General features: G+C 44.1%; 1 protein-coding gene across 1 annotated transcript in view; it reads left to right on the top strand.

Annotated features, from left to right (window-relative positions):
• The first annotated feature begins 16,725 nt into the window (after positions 1 to 16,725).
• LOC109882474 (neurexin-3b-like) overlaps positions 16,726 to 25,885 on the top strand; it is a 584,958-nt gene continuing 575,798 nt past the window's right edge. Inside the window, exons 1-2 of the mRNA XM_031800486.1 lie at positions 16,726 to 17,908; positions 25,721 to 25,738. Coding sequence (XP_031656346.1) covers positions 17,212 to 17,908; positions 25,721 to 25,738 — 715 coding nt within the window. The 5' untranslated portion in view covers positions 16,726 to 17,211. The remainder of the gene's footprint in view (positions 17,909 to 25,720; positions 25,739 to 25,885) is intronic.

Genomic DNA, 25,885 nt, shown 5'->3' with positions numbered 1-25,885 from the left:
TCGAGATTTAATTTTGGGGATTGGAGACGTTTAATGTCAGTCTGGAAGGAGAGTTTACAGTCTAACCAGACACCTAGGTATTTGTAGTTGTCCACATTAGAGGTCGACCGATTAATCAGAATGGCCGATTAATTAGGGCCGATTTCAAGTTTTCATAGGAATCGGAAATCTGTATTTTTGGACACCGATTTGACTGATTAAAAAAAATACTAATCATATTTTTTTACAACTTTTATTTAACTACGCAAGTCAGATAAGAACACACCTTACCTTTTCAGCTCCGGGATTCAATCTTGCAACCTTACAGTTAACTAGTCCAACTCTCTAACCACCTGCCTCTCACTGCACTCCACGAAGAGCCTGCCTGTTACGCAAATGCAGTAAGGAGCCAAGGTAAGTTGCTAGCTAGCATTAAACTTATCTTTTAAAAAACAATCAATCAATCATAATCACTAGTTAACTACACATGGTTGATGATATTACCAGTTTATCTAGCGTGTCCTGCGTTGCATATAATCGATGCAACGCAGGGGGATGATAAAAAAAAATTAAAAGCACAATCGTTGCACGACTGCATCTAACCATAAACACCAATGCCTTTCTTAAAATCAATAGACAGAAGTATATATTTTTAAACCTGCGTATTTAGCTAATAGAAATCCAGATGAAATTGTGTCACTTCTCTTGCGTTCATTGCACGCAGAGTCAGGTTATATGCAATAGTTGGGCCGCCTGGCTTGTTGCAAACTAATTTGCCAGAATTTTACGTATTTATGACATAACATTGAAGGTTGTACAATGTAACAGGAATATTTAGACTTAGGGAAGCCACCCGTTAGATAAAATTCAGAACGGTTCCCTATTTCACTGAAATAATAAATGTTCCGTTTTCGAAATGATAGTTTCCAGGTTAGACCATATTAATGACCTAAGGCTCGTATTTCTGTGTGTTATTATGTTACAATTAAGTCTATGATATTTGATAGAGCAGTCTGACTGAGCGGTGGTAGGCAGCAGCAGGCTCGTAAGCTTCAAGCATTGCGTGGTTTATGACTTCAAGCCTATCAACTCCCAAGATTAGGCTGGTGTTATCGATGTGAAATGGCTAGCTAGTTAGCTGGGTGCGCGCTAATAGCGTTTCAATCTGTGACGTAACTTGCCCTGATGAAGACAGCTTTGGTAAAATTAAAATTAAAATTGCATCTGAGCTCCTAGAGGGTGCAGCTCTCCTTTATTTTTACGTAACTCGCTCTGAGACCTTGAAGTAGTTGTTCCCCTTGCTCTGCAAGGGCCGCGGCTTTTGTGGAGCGATGGGTAACGCTGCTTTGAGGGTGGCTGTTGTCGATGTGTTCCTGGTTCGAGCCCAGGTAGGGGCGAGGAGAGGGACGGAAGCTATACTGTTACACTGGCAATACTAAAGTGCCTATAAGAACATCCAATAGTCAAAGGTATATGAAATGTAAATGGTATAGAGAGAAATAGTCCTATAAATACTATATTATCTACAACCTAAAACCTCTTACCTTGGTATATTGAAGTCTCATGTTAAAAGGAACCACCAACTTTCATATGTTCTCATGTTCTGAGCAAGGAACTTAAACGTTAGCTTTTTTACATGGCACATATTGCACTTTGACTTTCTTCTCCAAAACTTTGTTTTTGCATTATTTAAACCAAATGTAACATGTTTCATTCTTTATTTCAGGCTAAATAGATCTTTATTGATGTATTATATTAAGTTAAAATTAGTGTTCATTCAGTATTGTTGTAATTGTCATTATTACAAATAAAAAAAAAATCGTTCCTCCATTAATCGGTACCGGCGTTGAAATATCATAATCGGTCGACCTCTAGTCCACATATTTTAAGTCAGAACCGTCCAGAGTAGTGATGCTGGACGGGCGGGCACCGAACAGTTGAATAGCATGCATTTAGTTTTACTTGCATTTAAAAGCAGTTGGAGGACACGGAAGGAGAGTTGTATGCCATTGAAGCTCATCTGGAGGTTAGTTAACACAGTTTCCAACGAAGGGCCAGAGGTATACAGAATGGTGTCGTCTGCGTAGAGGTGGATCAAAGAATCACCAGCAGCAAGAGCGACATCATTGATGTATACAGAGAAGAGAGTCGGCCCGAGATTTGAGCCCTGTGGCACCCCCATAGAGACTGGCAGAGGTCCGGACAACAGGCCCTCTGATTTGACATACTTAACTCTATCAGAGAAGTTGTTGGTGAACCAAGCGAGGCAATCATTTGAGAAACCAAGGCTGTTGAGTCTGCCAATAAGAATTTTGTGCTTGACAGAGTCGAAAGCCTTAGCCAGGTCAATGAATACGGCTGCACAAGAATGTCTTTTATCGATGAAGGTTATGATATCGTTTAGGACCTTGAGCGTGGCTGATGTGCACCCATGACCAGCTCTGAAATCAGATTGCATAGCGCAGAAGGTACGGTGAGATAATGCTTTAAAATATACTCACGTTTGTTGTCTTGTATGTCTCGGCTTGGTGCATGTGTACAGGACGTCACGCTGCTTGCTTAGTGAGTACCACTTCCTCCCAATTCAGCCCATACCTTGCGTAGAACTCAGTACCACTACCTCACAAACACACTTGACCGCCCTCAAGCGAATTAGCGGATCACCTTAAAAGCTAGCTAATGAAGGAACGCAGGCAAGACACTTCAGGCTGAGGAATAAGTTTCACACAACTCAATGTGCTACATTCACCCCTCAAACTTATTCAACAGCGACCGCAGCACAACAGCAGATCCAGGTCATGGCATAACTGTAAAGGACGTCACACCTGGGACAAACTCTGGCTTGGAATAGCACTGCTTGCCTCTCTTCACAGAATGGTCTGGGTCCCACCTTGGTGATCCAGTCCAAAGCAGACTTTTGAGACCAGGCTAGCTAACAAGCGCTGCATAGCATGCTAGCCAGGTTAGCTAACCCGCTAAGGCAAGATTCCTACTACTAGCTATTCCTGCCTCCCCATGGTTGCTTGGGTAGCTCTCTTGTTTAGTGTACATAGTGTTAAATCGCTTGGTTATTCTTAAAGGACCGTGCTGCGGTCAAAGAGGCTAGCCTAGCTTAGACTAATGAGCCTCCTGGCTAATGTCGGCTACCATGTATAACTTCCAGTGAATGACGCTTACTAGCATTCCCCCGGAGCATTGGCAACCTATTCCTATTTTAAATTCCTGGAGTTGGAGGTAGTAAAGGAAGCGTGGGTTGCATGCTCCTTCGATGAGGAAGTAGACCCCGAGCAGCTGCGCCGCTCCACACAAACATAACTGTGATGCCAGTGCCCTTCTTTTTGTCATGGCAAACGGGGCACTATGTCAGCCTTTGCCTGACACCTCTGTGCCTATAAGTGACTCGGTCTTGGGATATCCAGTTATGTGACCAGCTTTTTGTCTGTTTCACTAATCCAGCTCTAAGCAACGTCTTCCCCACTGGATCTCATATAGCAGCAAGGGGCAAGGGCTACCTAGCCCCACCAGGGGTCTGGCAGTGTCTTGGGCGTTGTTTTAAGGGTTGACTATAGGAGATATTTGTGCTGCAGCGATTTGGTCATCACCATACACTGTCTGCTCTTAGTGTGCTTACAGCTGGGACGGGGGAAATTCACTAATCAGTGCGCCATGTGCGCAATACTCAGACTGCCGCATCTGGCGGGGTCAGGTCTGAGCGGTCTGCCATGGGTCGTTTCATTTAGTATCCGTTATGTTGCAATGAATTTGACTGACTGAAAGGGAACATAACGTTATGTCTATAACTACTGTTCCCTGAAGGAGGGAAATGAGGTACAAAACCTGTTTGGCCCCGCGCCACCCGATCCTGGGCTTTGTGAAGAGCGGTATTAAGTGCTCGGATTCATTCCTTCAACCTGTGGAATGTGGGACTTCCAGAGAGTCACGGATTTCATTGGCCTTGTCAGGCATGATTGTAGATCCTTCAACCGAAGTCACGAGAGTACGACTCCCCATAGTATGTTGTACCTCGTTTCCCTCCTACATGGAACAGTAGTTATAATCAATCATAATGTAAAAAAAACAATTCTGACCACGTGGCCTGACAGGGAAGAGGATATTTTGTTTTTGGGCCAGGTCACACGGTCATGAAAAACTCTGGGCTCTAGTATTTGGTCCTATGCTGCTTGCTAAAGCATGCATACACATGCACAAGGCAAAATTATAGGTGTTTCTCAAAATGCATATTACCACGCTCCGAGCACGCAAATTGGAGGACAGGAGAGTCGGAGTCCAAATCAAAGTATGCTAAACGGACCACAGAGGGCACTTCTCAAATGTGTACTCCGTACATATTTTAAAGCATGCATCGATGCAAGCTTAAACGGAAAGTATTCACAGAAATATGCAAACATGTATAAAATTATTAAAATGTCTTTCAATTATTTGAGCTGAAGCGAGAGAAAATAAATTCTGACTTCGTAATTAAATGTTGCTGATTAACATCTCATATTTTATCTTGATAAATTAAGAATTATATGCTGTGTTAATCTTGTCATGTTTACCTGCCTACAATACACACTGTAGAGTTCCTAGATCGCAAGCCCATACATAGTAAGTCAATAGGGCTAACTGGCTAGCTAGCTAACCACAAAGAATTCGTAACTAGCTACTCATGAAAAAATTACATTTACCTTGCATAACATCAGTTATAGATCCATTTTGCCTGTTTAACTAACTGGCTAGCTGGATTATTACGATTCACATATATTGAAGTGTAATATTCACATAGTTGTAAGTATTGTGTATATTTAGTTCTGTGTCTATTGTTGCCATTGTCCTGGCTGGAAGAAGGTTCAGTGAATGGGAAGTGCAGCGTGAGGTAATACAGTAGGGGAGTGAAAGTGCTTCTCAAATGTCATGTTTTATGTGTTCTCTACACTCGTCCTCACAAGACCAAGAGAACGTCCTCAGAGAATGCACTTGGAACATGAGTGTGTGGAGCACGGTAGTATGCATATTGAGAAACACCTAGAGTGTATTAATATTTGCATATTCATGAACATTCCCCGCACCTATGGGAGCTACCTCATCAAGTGGGTAGCATCCATAACATCTTCATGAATAGCTGTTTATGATGGTAATCCCCTGAAGATATGGGAATGAAAGGGAATATGGTGCTGCTGGATAATTAGTATGTTTTAGCAGGCTGCAGAAGGTCCTTAGGGATACAGTGAGTGGTTAGCTACAGTGCATTTGGAAAGTATTCAGACCCCTTCCCTTTTTTCTATTTATTTTTTACGTTACAGCCTTATTCTAAAATGGATCAAATAAAATCCTCATCATCAAACCCAAAACCCCATAATGACAAAGCAAAAACAGATTTAAAAAAAAAAAATGTTGCAAATATAAGTAAAAACAAAAATACCATATTTGCATAAGTATTCAAACCCTTTGCTATGAGACCCTTTGCTATGAGAATTGAGCTCAGGTGCATTCTGTATGTTCAGGTGCATTGGAGTATCTGTCCATAGGACCACTTTAAGCTGTACACTTCACAGAGCTGGGCTGTACGGAAGAGTGGCCAGAAAAAAGCCATCGCTTGAAGAAAAAAGTAAGCAAACACGTTTGGTGTTCGCCAAAAGGCATGTGGGAGACTCCCCAAACATATGGAAGAAGGTACTCTAGTCAGATGAGACTAAAATTGAGCTTTTTGGCCATCAAGGAAAACCCTATGTCTGGCCCAAACCCAACACCTCTCATCACCCCGAGAACAGTGAAGCATGATGGGGCAGTATCATGCTTTGGAGATGTTTTTCATCAGCGGGGACTGGGAAAATGGTCAAAATGAAAGGAATGATGGTTGGCACTAAATACAGGGAAATTCTTGAGGGAAACTTGTTTTAGTGTTCCAGAGATTTGAGACTGGGACCGAGGTTCACCTTCCAGCAGGACAATGACCCTAAGTATACTGCTAAAGCAACAATCGAGTGGTTTAAGGGGAAACATTTAAATGTCTTGGAATGGCCTAGTCAAATCCCAGACCTCAATTCAATTGAGAATCTGTAGTATGACTGTAGTATGACACCAGCGGAATCCATCCAACTTGAAGGACCTGGATCAGATTTGCCTTAACTTGTTATGGCTGCAATCCCAATACCGGGATCGATATGACAACTACCAGTGAAAATAGAGGCCGCCAAATTCAAACCACAGAAATCTCATAATTACAATTCCGAAAACATACATGTGTTTTATATAATTTTAAAGCTATTCTCGTTGTTAATCCCACCAAAGTGTCTGATTTCAAATAGGCTTTTTAGCGAAAGCACTACAAACTATTATGTTAGGTCTCCACCAAATCACAATCAGCACAGCCATTTTCCAGCGAAATATAGCATTCACAAAAAACAGAATTAAAGATAAAATGAATCACTAACCTTGAATTATCTTCATCAGATGACACCCATAGGACTTCATGTTCCACAATACATGCATATTTTGTTTGATAAAGTTCATATTGATATAAACAAATCTGTGATTTTGCATAGCCACATCCTTTCAACAGAAATACTCATCATAAATGTAGATGATAATAAAAGTTATACACATGGAATTATAGATATACCTCTCCTTAATGCAACCGCTGGAAGTGAAAACTCATCCATATCTCACTATAATTTCAATGAGAGGTGGGTTGAAGATCTGCCACTCCCAGAAAAAAAACAGGAAGTGGAATTTCTCAGGTTTTTGCCTGCTATCTGAGTTCTGTTATACTCACAGACATAATTCAAACAGTTTTAGAAACCTTCAGAGTGTTTTCTATCCAATACTAATAATAATATGTATATATTAGCAACTGAGACTAAGGAGCAGGCCATTTACAATGGGCACCTTTTCATCCAAGCTACTCAATACTGCCCCTGCAGCCATAAAAAGTTAAAGAATGGGCAAAAATCCCAGTGGCTAGATGTGCTAAGCTTATAGAGAGATACCCCAAGCCTTAATTGCTGCAACAGATGGCGCAACAAAATATTGCCTTTGGGGGGGTGAATAGCTAAGCATGCTGAAGTTTTCAGTTTTTTTGTGTTATCTCCATGAAGGAGACTAGACATCTACCACTAGCATCTTCAAAGTGGTAGGCATGAGGTGTAAATCAAATGATACAAACCCCCAAAAATCTATTTTAATTCCAGGTTGTAAGGCAACAAAATAGGAAAAATGCCAAATTGTCTGAATACTTTTGCATGCCACTGTACATTCCTGAATGCACTGTCTACACACTACCAGAGCTACAATGATGTTGCAGGCTACAAAACATGTTCCACCTCACCTCACCTCATAGTACTACAGTCATGAGTAGGAAATAGTAGGATTGAGAAAGAGACAGATTGATTATTATTATAGATTGATTATTATTCTTCATAATTGTGACTCCATTAGCTCAACTTACTGTGTGAGTCATTAGGAAAGGCACATATTGATTTATTCCGTAGCACTTTACATCATAGCACATAAGAAAGTGTTAACATCATGGTAATAGTATGGTAACCAGAAATATTGCTTATCTTTCATAATATTTCATTACTGACTGAGACACGTCAATTCAAGCTTTCAAAACTCAGAGTTAAAGGCATCTGAAATGCCAAAGATATCTTCAGTTCATATTTAATTTGTAGGACACATCCATAAATGTAAAATTACCTTTAATTGATGTTAATATTGGTTACTTAAAGCTATTTAATGACCACGGAGATGTTATCAAATCAGCATTTTTAACAAACTATGCTTCAGCTCTCATCAGCTCAGTTGATTGCAGGACATAAAAGGCAGTAACAATATGATCACACTGGGCACACCACGTCCTTTCAAAGTACAGTTGAAGTCGGAAGTTTACATACACTTAGGTTAGAGTCATTCAAACTAGTTTTTCAGCCACTCCACAAATTTCATGTTAACAAACTATAGTTTTGGTAAGTCGGTTAGGACATCTATTTTGTGCAAGACACAAGTAATTATTTCAACAATTGTTTACGGACAGATTATTTCACTTTTATTTTACTTTATCACAATTCCAGTGGGTCAGACGTTTACATACACTAAGTTGACTGTGCCTTTAAACAGCTTGGAAAATTACAGAACATGATGTCATGGCTTTAGAAGCTTCTGATAGGCTGATTGACATAATTTCAGTCAATTGGAGGTGTACCTGTGGATGTATTTCAAGGCCTATCTTCAAACTCAGTGCCTCTTTGCTTGGTATCATGGGAAAATCAAAAGAAATCAGCCAAGACCTCAGAAAAAAATTGTAGATATCCACAAGTTTGGTTCATCCTTGGGAGCAATTTCCAAATGCCTGAAGGTACCACATCTGTACAAACAATAGTATAAACACAATGGGACCATGCAGCCGTCATACCGCTCAGGAAGGAGACGCGTTCTGTCTCCTAGAGATGAACGTACGTTGGTGCGAAAAGTGCAAATCAATTCCAGGAACAACAGGAAAGGACCTTGTGAAGATGCTGGAGGAAACAGGTACAAAAGTATCTATATCCACAGTAAAACGAGTTCTATATCGACATAACCTGAAAGGTCGCATAGCAAGGAAGAAGCCACTGCTCCAAAACCACCATAAAAATGCCAGACTACAGTTTGCAACTGCACATGAGGACAAAGATCTTACTTTTTGGAGAAATGTCCTCTGTTCCATCAAAAATAGAACTGTTTGGCCGTAATGACCATCGTTATGTTTGGAGGTAAACGGGGAAGCTTGCAAGCTGAAGAACACCATCCCAACCGTGAATCACAGGGGTGGCAGTATCCTGTGTGGGGGTGCTTGCTGCAGGAGGGACTGCTGCACTTCACAAAATCGATGGCTTCATGAGGAATGAAAATTAGGTGTAGATATGGAAGCAACATCTAAAGACATCAGTCAGGAAGTTAAAGCTTGGTCCCAAATGGGTCTTCCAAATGGACAATGACCCCAAGCATACTTCCAAAGTTGTGGCAAAATGGCCTTGACAACAAAGTCAAGTTATTGGATTGGCCACCACAAAGCCCTGACCTCAATTCTATAAAAAAATTGTGGGCCGAACTAAAAAGCGTGTGCAAGCAAGGAGGCCTACAAACCTGACTCAGTTACAGGAGGAATGGGCCACAATCCACCGAATTTATTGTGCGAAGCTTGTGGAAATCTACCTGAAACATTTGACCCAAGTTAAACAATTTAAAGGCAATGCTACAAAATACTAATTGAGTTTATGTAAACTTCTGATCCACTGGGAATGTGATGAAAGAAATAAAAGCTGAATAAATAATTCTCTCTACTATTATTCTGACATTTCACATTCTTAAAATAGCGTGGTGATCCTAACTGACCCAATACAGGGAATTTTAATCAGACTAAAATGTGAAAACTGATTTTAAATGTAGTTGGCTAAGGTATATGTAAACTTCTGACTTCAACCATAGTATGTATCATTTGGTAATATTTGTTTTGACACATTGATCAAGGAGATTACAACCTATATTCACCAACTCAAAAATACAGACGAAAAGGTATTTTGACTTTCCAACGTGTTATGTATCTCTATCTTAAAGCACAACCAAATTCCAATGGAAAAGCAATGTCTGATTTTTTATTTAGTTGTGCCATGACTTTGCCCTCTTTGGGTACAGAGAGCACCATCCACCGCTCTCTGCTCCTACAACCATGCTGCTGTGGTCAGAGAGGTCGTAAATTCCTAAGGAAGACCCTGCCTCATGGCCACACGGTATTGAGACAGAGTGAAGTTTCATAGAGAACAAAGGAATTTCTTCCACCTCACAGAACTTGAGGTCCGAACAACATTTCTCTTCCGGAGAAGGTATAAGAGATCGGTGAAGAATCCAGCTACGAACTGGTCCATTTGTTACATTTTGGTGAAGCTCATGGGAGACGGTGCGGCCACATTACCATAACGCTGTTTATATAATAGCCTCAGATATGAGGTTTACATCTAATTGTTGTATAAGATGAATGAGTGAGGATGATACTGTTTGTAAAAATGTGTAATGTGATTTTGGACTGTTTAATGAAGGAAACTCCAATTCCCTTTTGAGCTGAACTAAACCAGAGGACCGCCCATGAGCCAGCCCAGTTAGGGTCAGGCATCCTGGGACAGCCCCTTTTCTGCAATTCCCGAATAAAACCCCAACTTTGAGAAGCTCTCACTAGACCACGTTTTTCTCCATTACGAGAGGGCAAAGGTTACAGACCATGTTTTCTCTCAATCACGAGAGGACAAAGGTTGAGACGATTGCTGAATCTTTTAACCATACCACGTGGTTAAACTCTTAGACTATCGATACCGAGGGATTCGGTATCATTGAACTCGAAGAACGACAACCGCAGAGACATCCATTCTACAACAACATGAATAAATGTCACTCTGAACTATCCATTCTGACAGAAAGAGAGAGAGGACAGAAACTCTCAACAGAAACTAACTTTTCAGCAGAGATCCCGACGACACACCTAGCCTAAATATATATATTGATTGCAGTTGTTCCCGAATGAGTGAGCGTTCATGTGCAAAGGATTAGCATTTCAATTGTTATAATTATCAACTTTTCTTCTCAGTCGACCCCCACTTCCCTTTTGTACAACAAGCCGTCATGCCGGTTTAGCCCACTAGGGGCACATTCTCCTATCATTTCGTGTAACCATATTTACTTTGTTTGTTTGTTTGTTTTTGTATTTCTGTGAATTACTTAGTTATACATGATTTAAGACAATTGATGTATGGATGACTCAATAGTGAAGACTGGTTTCGTGCAGATAACCAACAATTTACGATGTTTGGAATGAGACTAATGTGAGGTAAAGTAAATAATTCATTAATTCGAAGACTAATTGATCAGATATAAAATATCTGAAAAGTTATATTAGGAAATTATAACTTTGTAATCTGAATATTTTTCCTTGGTGCCCCGACTTCCTAGTTAATTACAGTTACATGATTAATCAGTTTAATCGCGTAATATTAATTGCAGAATCTTTGATAAAAACAACGTCTTCAGTTAATGATAGTAAAGACACGACAGTTGTCACCCAAAATATCACTGCGCTTTCAACAATTTTAACTGCACAGCAAAGTTAAAATGGGAATACAATGTCAGTTATTTCCTTTATTTATTCAACAGATTTAATGCGTTATCACAGTTCTTCATCTAGTAGTATAACTAAATGACCTGGATGGCAGTTGAGATTAAATTCAATGGTAAAAGTGTTCAAGACTCTGCACAGATTTTCCAGATGTTAAGATCTTCTCAGACCTGCGACGACATGCTATCTTGAAAATATTATAGTAACCTCAAAATGTGGCCATGGATGTGTTACTCATTTTAAGGTTGAATGTTACATTAGATGTAAGATGGCCTTAACATTAAACTATTTACTGTATAACAAAAGTCATATTTAATTGTGTTTGGTTGACAACGCAACTCAATATCAACATTTAAAGGAGACGTATCTACTGCTTGGATAGATCCGTTTGAGCCACTGGCTTGATCCCATTCTTTAACACTTGAACCGCCTAGGCCCTAGGCCAACGGCCACTGACTTGATCCCATTCTTTAACACTTGAACCGCCTAGGCCCTAGGCCAACGCCCACTGGCTTGATCCCATTCTTTAACACTTGAACCGCCTAGGCCCTAGGCCAATGGCCACTGGCTTGATCCCATTCTTTAACACTTGAACCGCCCTAGGCCTTAGGCCAACGGCCACTGGCTTGATCCCATTCTTTAACACTTGAACCGCCTAGGCCCTAGGCCAACGGCCACTGGCTTGATCCCATTCTTTAACACTTGAACCGCCTAGGCCCTAGGCCAATGGCCACTGGCTTGATCCCATTCTTTAACACTTGAACCGCCCTAGGCCCTAGGCCAACGGCCACTGGCTTGATCCCATTCTTTAACACTTGAACCGCCCTAGGCCCTAGGCCAACGGCCACTGGCTTGATCCCATTCTTTAACACTTGAACCGCCCTAGGCCCTAGGCCAACGGCCACTGGCTTGATCCCATTCTTTAACACTTGAACCGCCCTAGGCCCTAGGCCAACGGCCACTGGCGTTTGTTCGGCTCTTTCCCTGACTGCTCCTTCCTTGACTTTTCCTAAATGTTTTGTATTTTACACTGCTCATTTATCAGAATTTGGAAATCACAAACAGAATAGTATTTAGAGCCTTTTTACTTGTTATTTTCACACCTATTCCGAATGTAAGCTGCCAAGACAACGTGCTGTAGGACGTTGGTACCCAGCCAGGCGCTAATGTTTCTCTCTCTCCTCACTGAATGAATGACACATGGATAAAAGGGTAATAATTGTGCACCTTCACCATTTCATTTAAAATAGGCTAACAGAATGGTACAGAGGGTGAAGAGGTTGATTGAATTTAGAAAGACAACTGTGTAATGATTAGTTTGTGTTATGCCTTTTTATCAGCAGCGATGTAATTTGACAGTACACTTACTGGGTTGATGCAATTCCCTTTTATGTATTACTTTGTAAAAATAAGCTGTTATGGGACTGTTCAATTTACTTTAACTCTATAACTAATCAAATGCATTGTCAGGGAAACCAAAACATGTGACATATTGCAGTAGGCTTTTAGAATAATGCAAAACATATCCTTGACTCTATCCACAGCGCCGCAAACAATGCCAGCCGCCTGAATGAATGACAAATGGATAGAATAGGCGATAATTGTTTCAAGTTACTTCGCAATCGAATTTAAATTAGACCTTACTGAAGGATGAGGCTGATTTAATTTAGAACAACAATAATGTAATGATTAGTTTGTGTTTTGCCTATTAATCAACTGTGGATCTCGTTTTAATAATTTGACCGCGCATCTTACGTGTTGATACCATTCTCTTTTACATTTTACTTTGTAAAATACAGGACTGTTTTATTTACGGTATTATTGACTGTAACTCTATCACTAATTGAATGTATTGTCAGGGAAAGGAAAACATGCTGTGTGTTGCAGTAGGCCTTTAGAATAATGCAAAACATATCCTTGACTCGATCCAAATTGATGAGAGGGAAACAAACAATGCCAGTCAGCCTGCACAGCCGGCCCATTGAATCTACACCTTAAACTGTACCGAAACTAATTTCGCAATTTAATAAGAGTTACAAGATTATATTAACTATAGACAAGATTAAAGACTATAGACAAGATTAAATTAACAATCTGATGAGTGACAATATTAGGCATATCAGTTGTCAAATTGTACATGAAGTGATGGGCGCATCTTGTACATGACAGACGCAGGGAAAGGAGCATTGCTTTATCAAATCCTCCTTCAGTCCCATGCAAGAGCATATTCTGCAGTTTCTATGACACTTTGTCTAACAAATTAAACTATTCAAGAGGTGCAGCTCTTTTTCCAAATTGCACTTTTTGCAAGAATATCGTGCTGTCTATGACCACTCCACTGTCCATGCATTAAACTCATGACCACTCCACTGTCTGTGCATTCAGCTCATGGCCACTCCACTGTCTGTGCATTAAACTCATGACCACTCCACTGTCCATGCATTAAACTCATGACCACTCCACTGTCCGAGCATTCAACTCATGGCTACTCCACTGTCCGTGCATTCAACTCATGGCCACTCAACTGTCTGTGCATTCAGCACATGGCCACTCCACTGTCCGTGCATTCAACTCATGGCCACTCCACTGTCTGTGCATTCAGCACATGGCCACTCCACTGTCCATGCATTCAGCACATGACCACTCCACTGTCCATGCATTCAGCACATGGCCACTCCACTGTCCGTGCATTCAGCACATGGCCACTCCACTGTCCATGCATTCAGCACATGGCCACTCCACTGTCCATGCATTCAGCACATGGCCACTCCACTGTCCATGCATTCAGCACATGGCCACTCCACTGTCCGTACATTCAGCACATGGCCACTCCACTGTCCATGCATTCAGCACATGGCCACTCCACTGTCCGTGCATTCAGCACATGGCCACTCGTGCAGCAGCATTGCTCTGGCTACTATAAGGAAACACTAGTACTGCAATAAACCTAATTTAATATATGCTGTTCTGTTGTCAATGGATGAATAGGAGCTAAAACTTTTGGTGAGTACTTGCTGAATGGCTTTCAATATCTGGGGAAAGATGAAACCAGGCCAGCGGGTGAGCGACTGTCTGAGACTGTGGGTTTGAGATTCCTGGAGCCTTACATGGGCAAATGTGGACATGTGACCATGGAAAACTTTGTCACATCAATATCACTGGCAAGACAAGTTGATTGCAAAGAAGACTAGCATGCTGGGAACAGTGAACAGATAAAAGGCAGGAGCTGCCCCCCTCTGCACAGAACAACATACCAGCGGAGCTGTACTCCACATCAGTGATGGAGAGTGGTCAGCAACACACACGGTGTACAGATGGAAAATACATATGAGTGTTTGCATCCTCAGCACCATAAATCCCACTGGATCTGATATGTGAGCTTCGTGAGAACCACATGAACGCCAAGAAAGAAGCTACAGCTCCAAGCAGGCAGCAGGTCCTGCTCTCCCTCTTCCCCAAGCAGCACAGCTCCAAGCAGCCAGCAGGTCCTGCTCTCCCTCTTCCCCAAGCAGCACAGCTCCAAGCAGGCAGCAGGTCCTGCTCTCCCTCTTCCCCAAGCAGCACAGCTCCAAGCAGGCAGCAGGTCCTGCTCTCCCTCTTCCCCAGGCAGCACAGCTCCAAGCAGGCAGCAGGTCCTGCTCTCCCTCTTCCCCAAGCAGCACAGCTCCAAGCAGGCAGCAGGTCCTGCTCTCCCTCTTCCCCAAGCAGCACAGCTCCAAGCAGGCAGCAGGTCCTGCTCTCCCTCTTCCCCAAGCAGCACAGCTCCAAGCAGGCAGCAGGTCCTGCTCTCCCTCTTGCCCAAGCAGCACAGCTTCAAGCAGGCAGCAGGTCCTGCTCTCCCTCTTCCCCAAGCAGCATAGCTCCAAGCAGGCAGCAGGTCCTGCTCTCCCTCTTCCCCAAGCAGCACAGCTCCAAGTAGGCAGCAGGTTCTGCTCTCCCTCTTCCCCAAGCAGCACAGCTTCAAGCAGGCAGCAGGTCCTGCTCTCCCTCTTCCCCAAGCAGCACAGCTCCAAGCAGGCAGCAGGTCCTGCTCTCCCTCTTGGCCAAGCAGCACAGCTTCAAGCAGGCAGCAGGTCCTGCTCTCCCTCTTCCCCAAGCAGCACAGCTCCAAGCAGGCAGCAGGTCCTGCTCTCCCTCTTCCCCAAGCAGCACAGCTCCAAGCAGGCATAGACTAAGTCAGTGGCACAGTTGGAACTATCCAAGCAGAAAATACATCTGTTTCAAATGTTGCTATTTGGTTGCATAAAATAAAATGTAATTAAATAGCTTTGCATTTTAAATGAACCAGAGCTTGAAACCCTAGTCCTATTCTATTGTCTATATTTAGTTGAATTCTGGGTTTAATTGAAACAAAAGCTGTTGATGACTTTGCAAATGCTATATAGGCCTAAATACACTGCATGACCAAACATACTATATGTGGACACCTGCTCGTCAAACATGTCACTCAAAAATTATGGGCATATATTTGGTGTTGGTCCTCCATTTGCTGCTATAACAGCCTCCACTCTTCTGGGAAGGCTTCCCACTAGATGTTGGAACATTGCTGCGGGGATTTGCTTCCATTCAGCCACAAGAGCATTAGTGAAGTTGGGCACTGATGTTAGGCCTGGCTCGCAGTCGGCATTCCAATTCATCCCAAAGGTGTTCGATGGGGTTGAGGTCAGGGCTCTGTGCAGGCCAGTCAAGTTCTTCCACACCAATCTCAACAAACCATTTCTGTAGAGACCTCGTGTTGTGCTTGGGGGCATTTTCATGCTGAAACAGGAAAGGGCCTTCCCCAAAATGTTGCCACAATGTTGGAAGCACAGAATCGTCTGAAATGTCATTGTATGCTGTAGCATTAAGATTTCCCCTCACTGGACCTGGAACTAGCCCGAACCATGAAAAAACAGCCCCAGACCATTATTCCTCCTAAACCAAACTTTACAGTTGGCACTATGCATTGGGGCAGATAGCATTCCCCCGGGCATTTTTCCACTTCACAATAACAGCACTTACAGGTCAGGAATTTGACAAAACTGACTTGTTGGAAAGGTGTCATCCTATGACGGTGCCACGTTGAAAGTCACTGAGCTCTTCAGTAAGGCCATTCTACTGCCAATGTTTGTCTATGTAGATTTCAAGGCTGTGCACTCAATTTTACACTCCTGTCAGCAATGGTTGTGGCTGAAATAGCCCAAACCACTCACTTGAAGGGCTGTCCTCATACTTTTGTATATATAGTGTAGCATCACTGTTGATATATGTGTGATAAAGTATGGTCACATTTCATTTGCTCTGTTAAACCTACCCTTTGGAATGACTCTGAAAGCAATAGTGAATCTATTTAGTTTTCAAGTGATCTCTCCACATCATTCCCATGAAATTACATTGGCAATAGTCAGTGAACAAAAACAGCCGGGCTGGTTTAATGCCCTAGATGGGAGGCCAAAGGGTAAGTGAATATATATCAGTTCTCCAGGAGGAGGTGCTGGCAGCAACATTTTTATGGTGATTTCAGACTTTTGTTGCAACCTACAGTCAATGAATGTTTTTGGGTGAGCTGTGATTCATAGGTGTGTTGTGTATGCTGAATAATGTCATTTCTGTTGTTTTGCAGTGACGTCTCTGTAAGGCCTGAAACTGGACTAGGAAGTACAGTACTATGGGACGTGGCTACGGATCTTGACCCAAAATGGCCGCTGTGTGTTTTAATCCTTGCAGTCGCCTCAAAGGAAACAACTCATCGATGGGCCTCTGTATCACTGACAGAACACACTAAGGATCAGCCTCATCACACTAAGGATTGATTCTCTCAAGGTTATCCTCCTTAGTCGGAATACAGATGTTTCTTCTCCATTATCTGCAGCTCAGACTTGGAATTAAATGGTCTCCCATACTTCAGTGATTTCAATATCAGATCTTTATCACAGTCTAAAGGATATTGCGTCACCTTCCTGACTAGAGCAGGTGGTATATACATTGAATAGCCTATATTCGTCATTGAACTGAAAACACCTCTGATGCTATTCCGAATCTAAAGGACTTCTCCCTCTAACCTCTAACCTCAACTGGCATACCCCTATAGCTCTACATAGTGTTTTTCTACAATGAATACCTTTAGTCTCCCTCAGTGTGTCCTTCTGCTTCTCAGTACTCTACTGGGCCTGTGTCAGGGCCTGGAGTTCAGGGGTTCTGAGGGCCAGTGGGCACGGTACCTCCGCTGGGATGCCAGTACCAGAAGTGACCTCACATTCCAGTTCCAAACAGACACGTCCGACGCCCTGATCCTCTACTTCGACGACGGCGGCTACTGTGACTTCCTGCTTCTCACCATAACGGAAGGGAAGCTACAGCTTCGCTTCAGCATTGATTGCGCTGAGACCACAGTCACCGCTGACAAATCGGTCAACGACAGCTGCTGGCACTTTGCGATGGTCAGCCGACACAACCTCAGAACGGTCTTGGCCCTGGACGGGCAGACCAAGGCGGAGGATGTTCGACCAGAGCGCCAGTTCATGATTGTCGTCAGTGACCTGTTCCTCGGGGGCATACCCGGAGACATCAGGACCTCGGTCATCACCCTGCCGACGGTTAGAGAGCTGCCCCCGTTCAAAGGAGTTATCACAGATCTGAATTACGGGAACAAGGTTCCCAAGCTGATCAACAGTCAGAAGGTACGTCTGGAGGAGATGGGTCTCTGTACAGGGACCCCGTGTGAGAATGGAGGCTCCTGCTTCGTGGCTGATGGAGAACCCTACTGCGACTGCTCCAAAACGGGATATACAGGAAGGACCTGCAGCCAAGGTAAGATGATTCTGTCTTACCAACCAATTGATGTTACTAATTGTAGATAAGTAACTATAAATTTGTGTAACTATACATTATGTAAACTGTTTTTATATTGAGATAACTTCATATTATCTCAAAGGTTTTTGTTACATTGTTAGTTCCATGTTAAAAGAACACACTCCCACAATTTTGGGCTTTTGCATTTATAATTTACGAGACACAGATTCACTGTTATAGAATGCGGGACTTCTCTGTGTGGGTGGTTCCTCTTTCTCAGTGGATTTAAAAGGGAATGTTTGTTGTTTGTGGGCGTTATATCGGAAGTGGTATGCGAGGAAATAGCGTCTCTTTCGATTACTACTTTTAGGAGATATCTGTACAGGGATACAGTATCATTTGATAACAGTCATATTACAAAGTTCAGATCTTTCTCTTCCCATCCAAATATTTGTTTTACAGGGACCATAAGTGTAGAAAATAGTTTGAATAATAAGTAACAGCTTTATCTTCCTCCCTCTGGACACTTAGGCTATCTCTGCTATGTATCTTATTGAGATGTGGTACTCTGACAAGGCTCATAGTAAAATCCTATTTCTGTTCATGCCTTTAGTTCTGCCTTTTTTATGAGACAAAGGAAACTAATGTAGATGACACCACATGCTCTTCTTCTCTTTCATCTGGGTGTTATGGGTATAGAGAACCAGGGAGTTTGATTGACTGCTGACCCACTTCCTGTTCCTACCTGGTTAGACCACTTCCTGGCTGGTTAGATCAGAGTGACCCGGTCAAAAGACGACACAACTATCTTGAAACAAGAGGGAATGAATGCACACTGAATACTCCTCCATTGTGGTTCACTACCTTAGACTGAAGCTTTTAATTCGCCTATTGGGTTCTTTTAGATATTAGTTACTACACTCCACTGCTATGCTTAGCATTCCAAAACACAACATACTAACGGCAGTAATAATACAGGGTGCAACCGTATATATTTTTGAATGGTTTAGAACAGTATACAACATGTCAGAATCAGTGACTGGACACTAAAACATGTCAGAATCAGTGACTGGACACTACAACATGTCAGAATCAGTGACTGGACACTACAACATGTCAGAATCAGTGACTGGACACTACAACATGTCAGAATCAGTGACTGGACACTACAACATGTCCTCTGCACTGTAGTCAGACTCAGTGCAGACTGTAGTCAGATTCAGACATTATCCTTTGGCCTGGTTCTATTCTTTCTCTCCCTCTTTCCAACAATGAGGAGAGGAGAAGAGGAGAGAGAGGAGAGAGAGGAAAAGAGATCCATCCAGTCGTTTGAGAGCTTCTCTCAGGCCGTGGGGGCGATGACATCCTTGTGCTAAAACAACCTAGATTGAAGAGGTTACTTGTGATTCAGGACAACAGTTGAATAGAGGGCCATGTCGTCGCCCCAGGACAGAGTTTATAATTCACAACACAGCAGCCTTATTATGGAGAGGACAAATGCCACTAGACAGGAGAACGGCACTCTGCTGCGGCCTTAGCTAGACTTGGTGTCCAGCTCACACACAGCAGTCCAGGCTATTTCTCTCTCTAGCTCTCTCTCTCTATCTCTCTCTATGTGTCTCTCTCTCTCTGTCTCTGCCAGTCTTAGCTGATGTGGCTGCTTGTTGATTACACCATGGATACTCTGAAGCATAATTTGGAGGATAATGAGAACAGAAATGGTGGGACAAATACCACACTAAATTCAAACTGACATCAGCAATCGACTACGTCTTACAGGGAGGTTTTTGTTGCCATAGTGTGTCTACAGCAACACTTACTGCTAAAGCTTAGCTGTTGTTTTTCTAAAGACAGTCTTGCACTTGCAGGCAGGCTTTATGTACTGTCTGTTGTATAAGTACAGACAGCATATTTTTCCAACATTGCTAATAATCCCCATCAGCATTGGAGACGCAACTGTTATTTCTGTGTGTGTGTGTGTCTGTGCAGTGTTATGCTGATTGAGGCTGTTGATGCAGCATCATGTGTTACACTAATGAGTAATGGGGCAATCTGTCAGACCTGTGCGTGTTCACTGTGTGTGTGCGCGTGTGTGTGCGCGCGTGTTCACTTTGCGTGTGTGTTTGCATGTGGAAGGCAAGACAAAGCTGTATAGCTACAGTTTGCTAGCCTAGAGGTGGCTGGACCAGGCTTCAACCAGCAGGCAGATTGCTGGCCTCACTAGGCCTAAGAAGTATTTAGCTGCTAGACTGGGATGGGTTATTTGTCCACTCAGTTTTCCCTGTTTAACTGTGGATGAGAACACTACATGGACTAAACTAAAGTAAGAGCACAGGGTGACTGAGTTAGCTTAGCCTAGCCTAGCTTAAACATCAGCAACATCCTCATCGTCATCTCAACCCTTCATGATGACTGGGTTAGCCTAGCATAAACATGAGCCACATCCTCAGCAGCATCCCAGCCCTCAGCCCTTCATGATGACGACGTTAGCCCAAACCTAGCTGAAACATCACAGATTATTTGGGTTAGCTTAGCTAGCATCGCAGCCTTCAGCGCCCAGACATGATCTCAGGCCCCACAAGATGAAACAACATCAACATCATTACATTACATCAGAACCATCATCAGCCCCACACGATGACTTATTTAGCCTAGCCATAGCTAGCTGGAACTTAATCATTATCAGCGCCAATCATCATCCCAGCCCTCATCCTGCCCATGTCCTCACAAGGGCAGATAGCCTAGTGAGCTTTGGGCCATTAACCGAAAGGTTGCCGGTTAGAATCCCCCAGCTAACTTGGTAAAACAATCATTGATGTGCCCTTGAGCAAGGCACTTAACCCTAATTACTCCTATAAGATGCTCTGGATAAGAGTGGCTACCAAATGACTTAAATGTAGATAAAAGCTCAGCCTCACACAGGGTGACTGGGTTAGCGTTAGCCTAGCTGAAACGTTATGATCATCCCTGCCCACAGCTCCATCAGAGCTCAGCCTCACACAGGGTGACTGGGTTAGCGTTAGCCTAGCTGAAACGTTATGATCATCCCTGCCCACAGCTCCATCAGAGCTCAGCCTCACACAGGGTGACTGGGTTAGCGTTAGCCTAGCTGAAACGTTATGATCATCCCTGCCCACAGCTCCATCAGAGCTCAGCCTCACACAGGGTGACTGGGTTAGCGTTAGCCTAGCTGAAACGTTATGATCATCCCTGCCCACAGCTCCATCAGAGCTCAGCCTCACACAGGGTGACTGGGTTAGCGTTAGCCTAGCTGAAACGTTATGATCATCCCTGCCCACAGCTCCATCAGAGCTCAGCCTCACACAGGGTGACTGGGTTAGCGTTAGCCTAGCTGAAACGTTATGATCATCCCTGCCCACAGCTCCATCAGAGCTCAGCCTCACACAGGGTGACTGGGTTAGCGTTAGCCTAGCTGAAACGTTATGATCATCCCTGCCCACAGCTCCATCAGAGCTCAGCCTCACACAGGGTGACTGGGTTAGCGTTAGCCTAGCTGAAACGTTATGATCATCCCTGCCCACAGCTCCATCAGAGCTCAGCCTCACACAGGGTGACTGGGTTAGCGTTAGCCTAGCTGAAACGTTATGATCATCCCTGCCCACAGCTCCATCAGAGCTCAGCCTCACACAGGGTGACTGGGTTAGCGTTAGCCTAGCTGAAACGTTATGATCATCCCTGCCCACAGCTCCATCAGAGCTCAGCCTCACACAGGGTGACTGGGTTAGCGTTAGCCTAGCTGAAACGTTATGATCATCCCTGCCCACAGCTCCATCAGAGCTCAGCCCTAAACACTGCCCTCCAGCAGATGAAGACGATCGACAGTTGGCCATAAAACACATGCTCAGTCTGTCTGCCCATGTGGCTAAGTACGTCTGTGTGTCAGGGTATTGGAATCAGGCACTGTTTTCTCGCCGTTCTGCTGCTCAGTGAACTGGTGTTATAATCAGTCAAGACTATGTCAAAAACGGCATTTCCTATGTAGTGTGCCTCTCCTGACCAGGGTGTCAAGGGGGAAAGGGGCATACCTAGTCAGTTGCGCAACTCAATACATTCAACCGAAATGTGTCTTCCGCATTTAACCCAACCCCTTTGAATCAGAGAGGTGCAGGGGGCTGCCTTAATTAATCAATGTCATTGGGGAGCAGTTGTTGTTTAAACTGCTTTGTAGGCTTGTAGAATGTAAACAAACTGATCCCCATTCTCTCATCACACTTCTTCCACTTCCTCTTTTTTAATGAGCAGTTTAAATAGGCCTCGTTTTGCTTCAAATTTCGTCGTTGTCTGAGAAAACACTAGTAATTGAAGGCTAGTAAAATCTTAAACACGTTCTGAAACGATTCTTGCAAGCTTAGCTTTGGGGATTAATAAACATACATGGAAAAATGACCGTTTCAATAATATTACTATGAAAATAGGTCAGGGGGAAAAGAGGGAGGACGTGTGAGTGTGAGTGTGTGTGTATGTGTGTGTGTGTGTGTGTGTATGTGTGTGTGTGTGTGTGTGTGTGCATTCACATGTTTCGTGTGCTTGTGTCTGTGTGTCTTTGCATGCGCCTAATTCCAACACAGTCAGAGCTCAGAGGGCACTTGTGTCTGTGTCCAAGCCTGAAAGTGATGTTAGGATTTGCACGGGCAGGGATGGAGGATGGTGATGCATGCTGTGGCTGGTCAAATGGAGCAGGAAAAGGATTACACAGAAACCACATGTTATTCTATCTGCTGTCCATTGGCTTGTTCTGGACACTGCAGCCAGTCCCCTCCTTCTCCCTTCTCCCCTCCTTCTCCCTTCTCCCCTCCTTCTCCCTTCTCCCTTCCTTCTCCCTACTCCTCTCCTTCTCCCTACTCCTCTCCTTCTCCCTTCTCCCCTCCTTCTCCCTTCTCCCCTCCTTCTCCCTTCTCCCCCCCTTCTCCCTTCTCCCCTCCTTCTCCCTTCTCCCCTCCTTCTCCCTTCTCCCTTCCTTCTCCCTACTCCTCTCCTTCTCCCTACTCCTCTCCTTCTCCCTTCTCCCCTCCTTCTCCCTTCTCCCCTCCTTCTCCCTTCTCCCTTCCTTCTCCCTTCTCCCCTCCTTCTCCCTTCTCCCCTCCTTCTCCCTTCTCCCTCCCTTCTCCCTCCCTTCTCCCTTCCTTCTCCCTTCTCCCCTCCTTCTCCCTTCTTCCCTCCTTCTCCTTTCTCCCTTCTCCCCTCCTTCTCCCTTCTCAACTCCTTCTCCCTTCTCCCTCCCTTCTCCCTCCCTTCTCCCTTCCTTCTCCCTTCTCCCCTCCTTCTCCCTTCTCCCCTCCTTCTCCCTTCTCCCCTCCTTCTCCCTTCTCCCTTCCTTCTCCTTCTCCGCTCCTTCTCCCTTCTCCCCTCCTTCTCCCTTCTCCCTTCCTTCTCCCTACTCCTCTCCTTCTCCCTTCTCCCCTCCTTCTCCCTTCTCCCCTCCTTCTCCCCTCCTTCTCCCTTCCTTCTCCCTTCTCCCCTCCTTCTCCCTTCTCCCCTCCTTCTCCCCTCCTTCTCCCCTCCTTCTCCCTTCTCCCTTCTCCCCTCCTTCTCCCTTCTCCCTTCTCCCCTCCTTCTCCCTTCCTTCTCCCTTCTTCCCTCCTTCTCCCTTCTCCCCTCCTTCTCCCCTCCTTCTCCCCTCCTTCTCCCTTCTCCCCTCCTTCTCCCTTCTCCCCTCCTTCTCCCTTCTCCCCTTCTCCCTCCCTTCTCCCCTCCTTCTCCCTTCTCCTCTCCTTCTCCCTTCTCCCTCCCTTCTCCCTTCTCCCTTCTCCCCTCCTTCTCCCTTCTCCCCTCCTTCTCCCTTCTCTCCTCCTTCTCCCTTCTCTCCTCATTCTCCCTTCTCCCCTCCTTCTCCCTTCTCCCCTCCTTCTCCCTTCTCCCCTCCTTCTCCCTTCTCCCTTCTTCCTTCCTTCTCCCCTCCTTCTCCCTTCTCCCCTCCTTCTCCCTTCTCCCCTCCTTCTCCCTTCTTCCCTCCTTCTCCCTTCTCCCCTCCTTCGCCCTTCTCCCCTCCTTCTCCCTGCTCCCTTCCCTCCTTCTCCCTGCTCCCTTCCCTCCTTCTCCCCTCCCTCCTTCTCCCCTCCTTCTCCCTTCTCCCCTCCTTCTCCCTGTTAAAGTCAACCCTGTTAAGGTCAACCCTGTTACGGTCAACCCTGTTAAGGTCAACCCTGTTACGGTCAAACCTGTTAAGGTCAACCCTGTTAAGGTCAACCCTGTTACGGTCAACCCTGTTAAGGTCAACCCTGTTAAAGTCAACCCTGTTAAAGTCAACCCTGTTAAGGTCAACCCTGTTACGGTCAACCCTGTTAAGGTCAACCCTGTTAAGGTCAACCCTGTTACGGTCAACCCTGTTACGGTCAACCCTGTTACGGTCAACCCTGTTAAGGGCAACCCTGTTACGGTCAACCCTGTTACGGTCAACCCTGTTACTTTATTTGGCACTTAATAGGCACTTACTGTAGTATTTTCATTTTTTTATGTAGCCTCTTGAGATGGGAAAACGTGTTTTTTATTCAGTTGAACATGTGCTCTTTATGACAATGTAAAAATGTTGTGAAATAAAGCATTTTTTCCCCCCTTCTCACAAAGATGCACTACTCAAAATGCACCTAATTTGTGGAATGACCCAGTTATCACCATCTTCCCACACGTTGGTTGGGTGTGATTTGAATGGCCTCCAAGTGCAGCTGGCTGGCCAGAGATCAAACCACGGCAGCTAGCGGTAATTGCTTTGAGTCAAATGAATATCTGATATGGCGTATTAGCCTGGCACTTTAACCGTCTAATACAGCCCTTTTTAATTGAGATCTGTTTCATTTCCTACTACTTGTTGCTCTCAGGGGCTGATTAAAGGAATTTGTCGGCGTTTAGCTTTTACAACCATTCCAGCTACACACAATCACACACACTGACACACTCACACACACACACACACACACACACACACACACACACACACACACACACACACACACACACACACACACACACACACACAGCACCAGCCGGCCGGCCAGGGTTATGATGTCTTGTGGTTATGCAGAGATAGCCATGGACAGCTGCAATATATATAGCCATAAGAGAGTACATGGCTTCCTGTTGCGAAGTTACTTCATTTGTGTAAATTAAATTTGTTACTACGCTTTTTCTGGGTGTTGAGTTGTAGGTTTTATTAACCAGTCTGAACCCCTGATGGAGTAAACTGTGTGCATTCCTATAAGCCCATGAGAAGCCAGAGGAGGTGTTGAAGTTGGTGTGTGGAGAGGATTTGAGTCGGCAGTGAAGTCTGGGGGTTGGCGGGGGGGGGATTTGAGTCGGCAGTGAAGTCTGGGGGTTGGGGGGGTTGTCTAGATAATGGGTCCAGGGGGTTTTGAGAGAGCCACAAACCTCAAAGCATCATAAATCCACATCAGGCCCTCTAAGGCAACTGAGATGTGTTTATCTTAACTCTAACTAGTGTGTAAGGGAACACTGTGGTGTACATGATGCGTAATAGTATGTCTCTAATGGAATATTTGCTACTATGTGAAAGAGTTGTTTGGGTAATACAATGAATCAGATGAATTGATGATTTTATAATGTACCGTTTGGTTCCCTGAAATGATAGGGAGGATGCTTCTTTCTCCACAGGGTTTTAAATGTTATTTTAAAACAGGCATGTGCAGGGTCACCTCTAGTCCTTCACATGGTGACGGAGATGCTTTAGTTGTGTAGTGAGATATTTATTTTTGCGTGATTGACAGCATGCAAGCCACAGCAGTGTGCCTGTACTCTACGCTAACGCTAGACATCTCTGTTCCTTTTCTTTCCTCGACACTGATAACCTTTCATCAGCCGTTCAGAGGAAACCAGGTGAGTTCTGTTCTGAGGACAAAGGTCACAAGTTAATAAAGGACACACTTTCAGATGGAGTTTATTTTCGACAGATACTACTAGCCTTCAGGCTATACGTAGTAAATATTAATGTAAGACATATATCCATATAAGAAATTAACTGAA

Source organism: Oncorhynchus kisutch, linkage group LG21 (assembly GCF_002021735.2).
Source record: "Oncorhynchus kisutch isolate 150728-3 linkage group LG21, Okis_V2, whole genome shotgun sequence".
In the NCBI taxonomy this organism is placed as follows: domain Eukaryota; kingdom Metazoa; phylum Chordata; class Actinopteri; order Salmoniformes; family Salmonidae; genus Oncorhynchus; species Oncorhynchus kisutch.
The sequence above is the reverse complement of the archived record's forward strand: the minus strand, read 5'-3'. Positions and strand labels throughout refer to the sequence as shown.